The sequence below is a fragment of the Hydra vulgaris genome, chromosome 07 (assembly GCF_038396675.1).
Source record: "Hydra vulgaris chromosome 07, alternate assembly HydraT2T_AEP".
Taxonomy (NCBI): domain Eukaryota; kingdom Metazoa; phylum Cnidaria; class Hydrozoa; order Anthoathecata; family Hydridae; genus Hydra; species Hydra vulgaris.
This window is the reverse complement of record NC_088926.1, coordinates 3,726,680-3,741,107: the sequence shown is the minus strand read 5'-3', so window position 1 is coordinate 3,741,107 and position 14,428 is coordinate 3,726,680. Positions and strand designations below refer to the sequence as shown.

General features: G+C 26.5%; 1 protein-coding gene across 1 annotated transcript in view; it reads right to left on the bottom strand.

The window, feature by feature from the left end:
* The window catches only part of LOC100210072 (cadherin-related tumor suppressor), a 136,118-nt gene that overhangs the window by 45,094 nt on the left and 76,596 nt on the right, over nt 1-14,428 (bottom strand). Inside the window, exons 13-17 of the mRNA XM_065801912.1 lie at nt 7,480-7,797; nt 7,101-7,387; nt 5,751-5,976; nt 4,381-4,566; nt 3,460-4,052 (exon numbers count right to left, since the gene is read on the bottom strand). Of these exons, the coding sequence (XP_065657984.1) occupies nt 3,460-4,052; nt 4,381-4,566; nt 5,751-5,976; nt 7,101-7,387; nt 7,480-7,797 (1,610 nt within the window). The remainder of the gene's footprint in view (nt 1-3,459; nt 4,053-4,380; nt 4,567-5,750; nt 5,977-7,100; nt 7,388-7,479; nt 7,798-14,428) is intronic.

The window sequence follows — 14,428 nt, the reverse complement described above, 5'->3', positions numbered from 1 at the left end:
CTTTTAAAGAATTTAGACAGTTGCGTACGTTACTGGCGTTGTCTGATACTATACTCATAATTTTATCATCTACTTTAAACTTTTCTACGATTTTTAGCAAAGCCTCTTTTAAATTATCTACATCATGGCAGCCATTAAGGTATGCAAAGCCCAAACAAAAACTGATGAAATTTGTTTTGTCAGCAATGAAATGTGCAGTTGCTGATATATAACTATAGTTTTGACAGGACGTCCATCCGTCAGTAGTAATAGATAAAACTTTAATTGATAACAATTTTGATTTCAAAAGTTTAACTTTTTCTCGATATAAATCAGTTAAGAGAGATCTTAACTTTTTTCGGCAAGGCACTTTATACTTTGGATTTAAACACAAAACAAATTCTTTAAATGCACTACTTTCTACCAACATAAATGGAAGACAACAGGCAATAATGAAAATTAAAAGAGCTCTATCAATCTTATCGCTAACTTCTTTTGACAAGCCACTCATAGTTCGTTTTTTTTTGGGCGTTATTATTTTGTGATCATGTTCAAGATGGTAATCTAATATACTCTTTGATGTTTTACAAGAGTACTTTTTAGGTCTGTTACTATTACATTGATTACATATCCATTTTGATGTTTCCTCCTCGATTGAGTAATATTCGTATGTAGTTTTAGCTGCTTCTTCAATGGACTGAGCATCAACTTCAATTTCTGTTTGACCGGATGAAAAACTTGAACTTGTTTCACTATCGTTATGATCTGCAGGGTTTTGTTCATCTATAGTCTTTCTTTTATCCAATCTTTTCTTTGTCAGATTCATCAAATCAGATATTGGAGCAGCATATTCAATTGGAGAAAACGTATTATTTTTCGACATAGTTTAAAAATGCAATTTCTTAAAGTAAATTTAAATATATATTTGAGAATAACGGTTTATCTAATATATAGCGGGAAACCATTACTTTGAGATGTCAGTTAAGACATTCCTTAAATTTTGTTGTGTTGAGAAATTATATAAACATAATATGAATTAAGACAAATAAATCAACTTAAAGACATTCGTTAAAATTTATCGTTTTTAAGAAAATTAAAATACGTAATATAATTTGTGACAATTAGGTAATAAAAATGTTTTGTTTGTACCTAGTATTGCCCCACATTTTCTTTCATTGAATTAAATAAAAATTGGTTTGTTAGTAGAACAACTCCGCCAAAAACAGCTGATATTTTATACCGAATACATAATTAGTTATTAGCATTTTAATAATAATTAAAAAAAAAATAAAAATTGAGAGTTGAACAAGATATATATTCAATTACACAATATAGAAATAATATAAAACATTAATTGCGTAACAAATTGTTACGCAATTAATGTTTTTTATTATTTCTATATTGTGTAATTGTTACTAACAACTACAATCATATTGTCGTCACTGTAAAAACTGCGTTTTATGAGTGTAGAACAAAATAAATTAGGTATTATTACCTCAAAAAATGATTGCTGGTATTATATAAAAGTATTCCGAAAAAGCTTCTGCATACAACACATTTCAAAAATATGGCACCATTTTTTTTTCTAATAGTTTATGGTTCATTTTAATTAGAAATTGAAAAAATCCAGATTTAAACCGCTTTTCATTGAAAGTTAAAACAAGTACATAATAATAAGGGGGGAGTAATTGGATACAGTTTTTTTACTATAACAAAACTCCAAGTGTATATCTCGCAAACTTAAGAAAAAAAAATTTTCTCCAAAAACTTGAAAAACTCTGAAAATCAACTTTGAAAAAGATGCCATGGAGATCTAAATTGTAACTTACAGCAATTTGTTATTAAAAAAATGGCGCTCAAACCACTTCACAACTAACACATAACAAGATTTAAAAAAAGTATTTTTTGGATAAAAGTAACAATATATTTTTTGCAAATTAGTCGACTAAAAAACTTAGTCGACTAAATTTAGTCAAACTAAAAAGTTAGTCGACTAATTTTAGTTACGCTAAAAAGTTAGTCGACTAAATTTAGTTAGACTAAAAAGTTAGTCGACTAAATTTAGTTAGACTAAAAAATTAGTCGACTAAACTTAGTTAGACTAAAAAGTATGTGTATATATATATATATAAATACTGTAACAACAATATATACATTGTTGCAGAGCATACTGTTATCTGTAATGCTATAACAGCTGTTAATATTATAAATTGTCAAAATTAGTCTTAAATAAATTTACGACCCTTGAAGAAATAACATAGTTTGGCAAAGAATTCTAGTTTTTAATTATTCTATTGTTGAAAAAGTTATTTCTTAAGGAACTATTAAATTTTTCACTTTCAATTCTTTTACTGTGTCCACGTATGTTTGATAAAGGAATGTTGCTTATTAGTGAAGAAATCAGTTTGGGATTTTTGAACCAATTCACAATTTGTAAGCAATTTGATATTTTGTATTGGTATATTAAATCTTCCCTAGTTCTGCAATTTTCTAAAGTTGTTAAATTTAGTTTCTGTATTCTATCTTTATATGGAAGGTTTTAGATATCTGAAACGAGTTTCGTGGCTCTTCTTTGAACCTTTTTAAGTTCTATTATATCATTAATTAGAGTTGGGTTTCAAACTAGTACTGGGTTTTAAACTACTCAATATTCAGGACGAGGTCTCACTAATGTAAAATATAATGACTTAATTATATCCGAATATAAATAAGTAAAAGTTCTTTTTATTAAACCCAGTGACCATTGCATTTTAGCAACTGCTGATTTTATTTGATCATGCCATTTTAGATCAGCTGATATTATTATACCTATATTTTTCTTTCTAATTTTTCTTCTTTAATTTTGTGATTTCCATCTGTGTCGTTATTAATTTACTTGTATTTTTAAGTACCTATGTGCATGATTTTACATTTTTCTTTATTGAGTTTCACTCCCCACATATTACACCAGTTTAAATTAACTCTCTTGTGAAATTTTTTGTGCTACCCCTTTTTTAGAGGTTTTGTGTGGGGTTGAGGTGAAGCTTCTTAGCCATGGCAAATAAGATTGTGGGAAAGATAGAAGAAACTCTAAAACTTTTTTTGTTTGTTTTATTCCTTTAGTTGTAATACCAAAATTAAAAATCTGTTGATCTGCAAAACAGAAAAACAAAAGGAGAGTGGTTGATCTGGTTGAAAAAAAATTGCTTTACCTCTTACATGTACATGTGCATGCGTGTGAGTACATACATATACTGCATACATATACACACATATACTGCATATTACTATTAAAACTTTTTTTGTTTTTGTTGCTAGGACACAGAAACAAAAGGAGCAATTAAAACTTTATTTTTACATAATTTTTACTTTATACAAAATCAAATTAAAATAATAAATTTTTTTACATCATTTTTGTGATAAAACCAAACAAATCTTTTTCTTTTATTATTTCAAAATATTTTCTTTGAATAAAAAAAATATTCAACTAAAAAAACTTACCTGATCTATTTTTAACAGGGCATCAAATATAAAAAAAGACAATGAGGCATTTTCTCCAGCATCAACATCACTTGCATCAACAGAACATACAAATGTACCAACAGGAGAATTTTCTCGAACAGAGCAATCATAGGAACTTTGTCCAAACTTAGGATCATTATCATTTTCATCATTAATAATGACAATAATTGTTGAAATATTTTTTTGCTGAGGTATGCCACGATCAGTTAAAATGATATCTAAGCTATATTTACTAATACTTTCTCGATCAAGAACGCCATTAACCTTTAGTTGATCATTCTGAATTTTAAAAGGTAATTTTGAATCAATTAGAGAGTAATCTATTATAGAGTTTGAACCACTGTCTTTGTCTACACCATTTAAAACAAATATTGTTTTCTCTTTAACTTCATTCTCTACTACATAAATGGTTTGATTCGCCATGATTGGAGCATTATCATTCAAATCAACAATTTGTATAAAAACTGATGCATTAGCTTTTGAAGATGGAGTTCCGCCATCTTGAACATACACAGTGAATGAAAAATTTTGAGTTACTTCATAATCAATAAGCCCTTTTGTTGTAATCAAACCTTTGAAGCAAAATTCATATATATATATATATATATATATATATATATATATATATATATATATATATATATATATATATATATATATGTATATATATATATATATATACATATATATATATATGTGTGTGTGTGTGTGTGTGTATGTGTATATATATATATATATATATATATATATATATATATATATATATATATATATATATATATATATATATATTTATATACATAGATTTATTCATATATATACTAAAACAAAGGTTAAAACTAACAATGATAAAATTTAAAATAGAAAAATATCAATGAAAAAATTATTAGAAAAAAAAACCTGTTTTAGAATTTATAATAAATGGTAAACTTGGCAGATTCTGTATTGAAAATGTGAGATCTCCACTCGGACCAGTATCATTATCTTTAGCTTTGATTAACAAAACAACAGTTCCAATTTCTACATTCTCATTTAAAGACTTTACATAAGGATCATCAATAAATACTGGTGCAAAATCATTTGTATCTACATTAAAATTTGAAAATGTAATGCAATTATTATATTTGCTCAAAAATTGATTGGAAAGTAAAATAGAATTTGAAAGAAATTTTTATTTAGTTAACTATTATAATTAATTATTAGCTTATAATATTTTGTGCATATAATCAACATAGTTCTTCTAGAAGAGACAAGTTAGCAACACACTAGACTTTAATAAACTCAAGATCATTTAACTTGATTGGCAATAAGAAGATGATTAGTTTGTTGTTGGAAAATATCAACAGGGGCTCATAAAAACCAAATGCTTATTAAGACTTATATATAGGGATCTAAGATTAACTATGTGCCACTTAGCAAGCAAAATTGGAAAACCTAGCCTGATTGGTCTTCCGAGTTTGCTTAAAAAAAAGACTTAGTGTTCACAAACAGAATGCTAGTCAGCTAGGCCAAAAGATGGAAATTTGCATGAATCTCTTCTATTTGTAAAATTGAATGAATCTCTTCTATTTTTAACATGTTGCCTTGATCAAGTACAACAGCAACCGGTTGTGCTCAACTTGAAAAGATTCAAACTTAACACTTGAAAAAAGCCTAGTAGACAAAAAAGAATTTCTCCATGATAATGTCTGTCCTTAGAAAATAAAATCTGTGACAAAAAATATTGAAGCTTGGCTATGAAGTGTTGCCTAGTTTGATTACTCCCCCAAATGATGAACAATTAGTGTTGGAATTACTAAGCTACAAACTGTCCAATGAAAGAATCAGCAATGTTACAACAGCAACTTAACCATTTCTTTGGTTTGAGTTCTACGCCAATGGCAAATGTTAAATGGTTGCCAAAATAACATATACCATTTGTTACTCAAACCAAGTGGTTAAGTTGTAATATTTCTAAAACAATATGGTGCTAACTCATAAGTTTTTTTATATTTTTAGTGCTCCTGGATACCAAAAACTAGGAAGAAGTAACTTTTTGTGAATTCCTGAAATCTGGAGTCCTATTTGGGACTCCGCATCCTTGATTCAAAGTGTTAATAAAGCTAATTTTGGAAAGATGGAAGGGAAATAATACTTTTTTCAAAAACATTACTATTTCATTAGCTATATATTACAAAAAAAATGTTGACTAAGTTAAGTTAAATAAACATTTTTAGTTTTTTTCTGTTAGGTTGTTAGATTAGTTTAATACAAGAAAAAAATAAGCAAACCTTCCACTGTAATTTCAATAACAGTTTCTGAAGATCTCGATGGTGATCCTTTATCAGTTGCAGCTACATTCAGGGTGTATTTTTTTTGTTTCCTGAATTTAAGAGTAGATATTAAGGTTAAACTTCCTATGTTGGGATCAAGAGAAAAAACATTTTCTTGGTTTCCACCCAAAATTCTGTAAGTGATCTCTTTATTAATGCCAAGATCTATATCAGTAGCAATGACCTAACAAAATTTAATTAAACGACTTTATAAGATATACAGAAATGTTGAAGCAAAACTTTTAAACATTCTTACAAAAAAGAGATACTAGATAAAAATTATAAAAGGAAACTTTTTGAAGATCATAAAATTAAATCTTTCAAAAACTAAAATTTTTAGAAATATTATTAAAACATTATGATTGTTTAAACCATTTTATGGTTACTAAAATAGTTAACACTTTTTTTATTAAAATTTTATCTTTTATCTATTGCATGAAAAGTGACACAGACTATTATCATTTTATTAATTTTAAATGTTTGCTTTGTTTTCATTTTTTGTTTTTAATACTTGTTTGAATTGTTTGCATACTTGTTCAAAATCAATAGTTCAAAAAACTCCTTTTTAGTTAGAGATTTAAATTGTTTACTCATCTGTAAAGTAATTATTTAATGGATCAATCTAAGAAATGCAACCTATTAAACTGTATTTTAAGGACTAGAACATATGTGAACCTACTAAACTATATTTTGAAGACTTGAAAATATGTGAACCTATAAAAATGTATTTTAATGACTTGAAAATGTTTTTTTTTTCGTTTTTTATTTTTTTATTTTAATTCACCTCCCCAAGGCAATGAAGGCCACTACAGTTGAGAAGGCTAATTTTAGTTGGGGTTACAACCCTCTCTCAACTATAACTCCAAAACACAAACCCTGACAAACAAGGCCGCTGCACTGAGAAATGAGTTGAGCATGGTACTACCAGGAACATACTGAGGATTGAACTCGGAACTTCTTGTTTATGAGGCAAGTGCTCCACCACTACACTATAACAGCTGTGTGAACATACTAAACTTTATTTTAAGGACTGTGTGAACATACTAAACTATATTTTACAGACTTGAACATATGTGAATCTAGTAAACCATATTTTAAGGACTTGAACATATGTAAACCTAACAAACTATATTTTCAGGACTTAAACATATGTGAACCTATCAAACTAAATTTTGAGAAACTTGAACATATGTTATAAAAATTGACTTTGAAATATTTATACACAAGAATAAACTTTTTGAAAAAAACGTAAATTTGAAACAAACCCATCAAAATACAAAAAAATACAAGAATAAACATTTCAAAAACCTTTGTTATTAATGTGTTGTTTTTTTGATTTTCTTTAACAGTTAAAATGTATGGAGATTTATCAAAAACAGGACTGTTGTCATTAAGATCATTGATTCGAATTGTATACACAGCTGTATTTGATAAAGATGGATTGCCCAAATCATGAACAGTTATACTAAGACTATAGAAATCAATGTTTTCACGATCTGGTTGCTTTTGAGTAACCAACTCTCCTTGATTGTTGATAGTAAACATATCATCTGTATTGCCAGAAATGATTAAAAAACGAACTTGAGCATTGAGACCTATGAAAATGAATATTCTTATTGTAAAAAAAAAAAAATTGAACTAAACACTTCAAATAGCAAAAAAATAAAAACAATAATAAAAAAAAAACCTTCATCAATATCTACAGCTCCAAGTTTGGTAACCACAGTTCTAGTTTTAACATTTTCATCAATACTAAGGTTTCTATTTCCAATGAATGTTGGAGCATTATCATTGACATCAACCACAACAATTGTTAAGTTGACTGATGAACGAAGCGAAGGCGTTCCTTGGTCTATAGCAGTTATTACTAATTCAATAACTGGTTTTGTTTCTCTGTCTAAACTATTATCCAAAGTAAGTATTCCATTATTGCTATTGATACGTATACCTTCATTAGAACTGGAAATACTGAAAATAATTTTAGCATTGATCCCAGCATCAATATCTAAAGGATAAAATGTTTAAATTTTTTGTCATAAGTTCAATTTTATTAAAAGTAGCAGTAACAGCTGTAGCAATAGTAGAAGTAATGGTATTAGTAATGGTAGCATTAGCAGCAGCAGCAGCAGTAGTAGTAGATTTTGTTAGGAGTAGCAGAATTTTGCCAGCTTCTACATCAAGTCTTATGTAAGTCAGTTTATGTAAGCAAAGAAAACTTTGCAAAATATAAATTTTTCTCAAAAAAAAATGCAACTTAGGTTGAATTGTATTTTAATACAATTTTAAAATTAATTTAAAATTTAATAGTATTTGATCTTAATTGTATTTAATATTAGGTTGTATTTTATTGACGTGAGCAAAAATTAAAGTTAAAATAAAAAGAACTTAACAAAATATAATTCAATAAGAACAATGACAAAATAAGGACAAAACGAAAGTCAAAAACTTAACGTCAAAAAACCTTAAAGACAACTAGAACCTTTTGTTCTAAATAATTTGATATTCAAAAGATTAACAAAAAAAATTTAGTGTGCAGTCAAAAACTTTTGTCAGCAATATTACTACTACATTTTTCAAAATAATATCTCACTACCACATTTTTAGTAGGGATGTACCGGAATTTGTGACTTTTAGATCATTACGGTTCTGGCCAGAATTATAATATTTCAGGCCAGAATGCCGGAATATTTTTTTTACTTTATTTATTTAAGACATGTGACACAGACTGTGTAAATTAAATAAAAAAATCATTGTCCTACAGGGTAATGAAGAACTATAGGTAAACCTATACAAAATTTTTAACAAATACAATGTAATTTTAGGTAAAGCTACAGTTTAGCGCTCTAAAATAATTTTATTTTTTTGCTTGTTGCACTTTCTTTAGTGGAGAATTTTAAACATTAGAAATTTTGATTGAAGTAATAAAAGAAAAAAGATTGCTGCCCTATGCAAAATCCTCAGTCACTTCCTTGTAGAAGCAGGCTATAAGATAGTCGATTTAGCAACACTCCTTTGTGGCAGAAGGCTGTAAGATAATGGATGTAGTAGCACTCTTTTGTAGCAGCAGGCTATAAGATAATGAACATAGCAGCACTCCCTTGTAGCAGCAAGCCATAAGATAGTCGATGTATGTACTAAAGCCAATAAATATTCTTTATGGTTAAATTAAAAAGTCACATCGCTTGTTGTGCTTTCCACACAAAAGCGCAACAAACCATAAAACAAAATTGTTTTAGACCGCATATCTGTAGCTTTGCCTATTTTTATTTGCAGTAATCACTTATGTAAAGATTTTTAAATTTAAGGAATATTGCAGTCCAAAATCAGTTACTATCCAGTTTTGGGCAACAAACAAGCTCTTTTGTCATCAAAAATGTTACCTGCCTCTGACAATAGTCTCATTATTAATGTTTCTTAACTTTTAAATAGTTAAAAAGTATAGGATGCCTAATACAGTAAATGTTTCATATATATGTATAAATATATATATATATATATATATATATATATATATATATATATATATATATATATATATATATATGTATATATATATATATATACATATATATATATACACACACACACACACACACATATATATATAAAAATATATTTATATATATATATATATATATATATATATATATATATATATATATATATATATATATATATATATATATATATATATATATATATATTAAAGATTATAAATATATATTATGTAGCCACGATGCTGAGATGCAGGCTTTCACTTTCAATCTTAAAGGTTAAAAACTACATAAATATATTTATATAATACAATTTATAATATTATATAATATAACAATTCTGGCAAATCCGGTTCAGGCCGGAATTCAAAATTTCCAATTTGGTACACCCCTAATTTTTAGTAACAATTAAGAGTTTTTTATAAAGAAATAAGTTTTGCAATTATAGTATGTACTAAAAAAAACCAAGGGTTAAAGCAGCATTCAGGATAATTAGGCAGTGCTTGATACAATGTTATATTTAACAGGCAATTCAGAATATGCATATATAGGAAAACGTATTTATTACAACTTTATATTTTAAAAATATTAATTTTAATCTGGAGTATATTTTATCAAATTTCAAATTATTCACTTTATTTTTTTAACTCCTTTATTTATATTTTCCTAATTAATTTAACTTTAAATTAATTAATTTTAACTTTTTTTATACTCATTTCAATTGTTTTTATCGGTTAACTAATCATATCTTTTAACCTTATATACCTTATATTTATAGCACCAATTTTAGTTTTAATATAAAATAAAATAAATTGGAGTTAGACTTTTATAGGCATTACTCATTGATCAGGTTATTTTTACTTGGATATTATATGTTTTTTCAAAGGGTATTTATAAAGGCATTTTTCGAAATAAAAATTATTTGCAAAAAAAGAAAACCTTATTATAACAAAGTTTCAAACTTAGATTAATTTAGGTTTAGGTTAGTTTCAAACTTTTGACATAAATTGATGTAATTTTAATAATTACAAAAGCGCATAAATCATCTGTTAGGCTGGAGTAGATATATTTATAACACATTGTTTCCAGTTTGGGATGTTGAATGCTGGATCTTCTTGACTCGATGCATGGGTTTTGCTTATTTCTCTGTTTTTATGACAAGGCAACTCATTATATTATCTTCAAATGAGGTTACAGCTTTAAAACTCCATTTTATAGTTATGAGGCCGGCTGGTAGTTAGGTTTTACTAACTCTGAGGTAGCTCTCAGAGAAGCTGATTTCATCAACAGCTGTAAATTATCAATGTAATAACAGCGCCATGTTGTGCATGGATGGTGTCCCTGTTCGTACTTTTAGTGTGCATTGTCAAGGCCACATTTGGAGCCCTTTGTTACATCTTGGGATTTATTAACAATAATGAGGCAATTACTCGAACTATTAAAAAGTATATATATATATATATATATATATATATATATATATATATATATATATATATATATATATATATATATATATATATATATATATATATATATTTATAGATATGAGTGTGTGCATGTAGCAAGAATTAAAATCACTCTCTTGTCAAAACAACTTTCTTTTTGTTTTGTTTTAGGTGTTAAATGACTGGAGCTTGTAGCAATTTAAAAAAATTCTGATGAAGCTTTATTTTTAACTTGTGACCCATTCTCCCCGTTCTTATTTGCTTTGTAAATTAATATAGTTTTAATAAAAAGGTTACTTTAATAAAATTTAAAAAACAACAAGAAAAATTGTCAGGTAACTATCAAGAATTGTCATGCAACTATAATCTATGTTAGAGATTCTTATGTTATGTGTTTACATAATCAATAATTAGGTAATCAATAATTTTACCTTGCGCATCTAAAGCTATAAAGAAATAACTTTCTTTATTAAAGTAGAAAGATTTTGAATTCAGATTTTTTCTTTTAAAATTAATAAACGAGGTGAAATAAGCTCTAAGTATAAGCTAAATTTTTTCACAGTAATATAAATAAGAAATAATTAATAAATTAGTATATACACAATTTAGCAAAATACTTCAGCAAATTAGATTTCCATGAAATAAATTTTATTCAAAAGAAGCGTATTTTCATAGAGATTTTAGAAAACATAAATATTTTTCCTTAAAATTTATTGACAAAAAAATTATGTAAAAAAATGCTAAAGACTCTTAAAAAAATTTCAACGTAATGTTATTCAGTAATAATACAAATAATACTTTTTATTACAAATAAATAACATTTTTAAAATCTCTATGAAAATACGCTTCTTTTGAGACCCAGGTTGACATACTTTTGAATAACTTTTTTTTCGACAACATTAGGGACTTTACCCTAAATACTTAAGATTTGAACCTAAATATCTTTACAACTTGACGTGATGGTAAAAAAAAGAGTTGCATATTTGAAATCAAAATGAGAAATGCTATACAAAAACAAAATTGTTTGCTCGGCACCAGAAAAAAATTTTTTTTTTGTTGACCTGTGTTTATTGTATATTAATATTAACTCAAATCATCCACCCCAAATTCTAAAACAAATCCCAATTTCAATTAATAACAGGCTAAATTAAAACTCCTCTAATGAAAATGTATTCAATTCCTCTAAACAAATATTTAAAGATGCCCTTAAAAAAGGTGGTTTTGAAAATTTTAAACTAAAATTTGACCCTGAAAAAAAGAATACAAAAAAGCAAAATAGAACTAGTAATGTAATTTGGTTAAACCCCCCATATAGCAAAAATGTTTCCACCAACATAGGAAAAGTGTTTTTAAAATTAGTCAATAAGCATTTCCTGTCCTCTAATAAACTACATAAAATTTTTAATTGAAATTAAAGTCAGCTACAGTTACACAAAAAATATGGAAAGAATTATAAAAGGTCACAATAATGCTTTGTTAAACAAAAAAGAAATCCTAAATGAAAAAACTACAGAAAATTGTAATTGTAAACAAAAATACAATTGTCCAATGAGTGGAAGTTGTTTATCAAAAAATGTGGTATATAAATGTGTTGTTTCCTCTAAGAATGTACCTGATAAACAATTTATTGGCATAACAGAGGGTGATTGAAAAAAATGTTTTGCCAACCATAAGCAATCCTTAAAAAATAAATAGTATACAAAAGACACCATGCTGTCAAAATACATATGGGAACTAGAAGATAAAAATATTGATGATTTTATACTAAATTGGTCCATCCTTAAAACAGCACCTGCATATAAAAATATTTCCAAAAATGCATGCTATGCCTACAAGAAAAATTTTAAATTATTACACATGCAAATCAAGAATGGTTATTAAACAAAAAATAGGAATTGATTTCTAGATGTAAGCACGAAAAGAAGCTTCTCCTAAAAAACTATAAAAATAAGTGAGCTCAAATAATAGTTACATTAAATCCTCCTTTTTGAAAATATCGTTTTAAAAAAAGCAGAAGTAATCAATTCTAAAGAACTCTTTTTATATTTGTCAGCATATTCCACAAATGTGTGAAAATTTACAGTAGTTAAGACATTTGCGACTTCCTGTAATTTAATTTTTGGTACAAATTGAAGTTTTATTAATTTGATCATTCATTTCGGATGAGTCTTTATTGATGAAACACTGCGTTAAATTTCTACTTCTTTATATATATATATATATATATATATATATATATATATATATATATATATATATATATATATATATATATATATATATATATATATATATATATATATATATAAATATATATATATATATATATATATATATATATATATATATTATATATATATATGTGTGTGTTTGTGTGTGTGTGTGTCAACAAAACTTTGGACATATACACTACTGGCAATTATATATATACAATACCGGCAATTAATTTGAGACCAGCGGTAACAGAGAGTTTGAACAGAGAGTTCGCATTGTTTTACTTGATGATGAAGGTGTTTCAGAAAGAAAAATTGCCAAAAGAATGAAAATATCAAAGACTGGAGTTCACAATACAATCAAGCGTTTCAAGGAAACTGGTTAATATTGTGATTTACCACGATCTGGACAGCCTAGAAAGATAGATGAACATGGTGATTGTCGTATTACAAGATTATCTATGTCAAACAGAAAATTAACAGCTCCACAAATAATGAGAGAATACAATGAAACATTGAGCTTTTTTAGAATATATAAAGACCTTATAATTTAACTTTTTTAATGTTTGTTAAGTTTTCTATTTGTTTAAAAATATTTGTGAAGAAAATTAAATAAAATATATTTCATGAACAAATTTGTAGTTTCTTTATTCACTGAAATCGAAAAAAACATAAACGAAAATATAACTGATAGATTTAATTGATTTTTAATAGAATTACTGTTTTTTCATCGCTGGCCTCAAATTAATTGCCGGTAGTGTATGTATGTATAAATATATATATATATATTTATATATATATATATATATATATATATATATATATATATATATATATATATATATATACACTGCAGGCCAAAAGTTTCCGGACACTTGGATTTTGTTTAATTTTTTAATTAAAACTCCCATTATTTCAAAAAAATTCTTATATCATATTTATTTTATAAAAGATACATATAGTTACTATTTGAGAAAAAAAAAAAAAAAAGAAAAGAAAAAAAATACTAACAACACTATTATTATTAAACTGTCTTTTCGTCAAAAAATAACCCACGAGTTTTTATCACTTTTTTTGCGATCCGTGGCATCCTATTTATTAATTTATCTATTATTTCGGGTGTAATTGATAACCAGGATTCTTCTAATATCTGCCACAGGTGCTCTTTTGATGTTGGTCATTTTTGTCTGACCTTTCTGTCCAATTCTTCCCACAGTAACTCTATTGGGTTCAAATCTGGTGATTGGGCCGGCCAGGTCATGTTTTTGAAGACACCATTATCCTCTTGTTCCTTTATGTAGTTCTTACATAATTTTGAGGTGTGTTTAGGGTCATTGTCCTGCATAAAAACAAAACTACAACCAATAGTTCTTAAGCCAGAAGGTATAGCATTGTTTTCTAGAACTGTTTTATATTGTTCTTTTTTCATAATACCCTCAATTTTAACTAGGTCACCAACACCAGCTGAAGAAAAACATCCC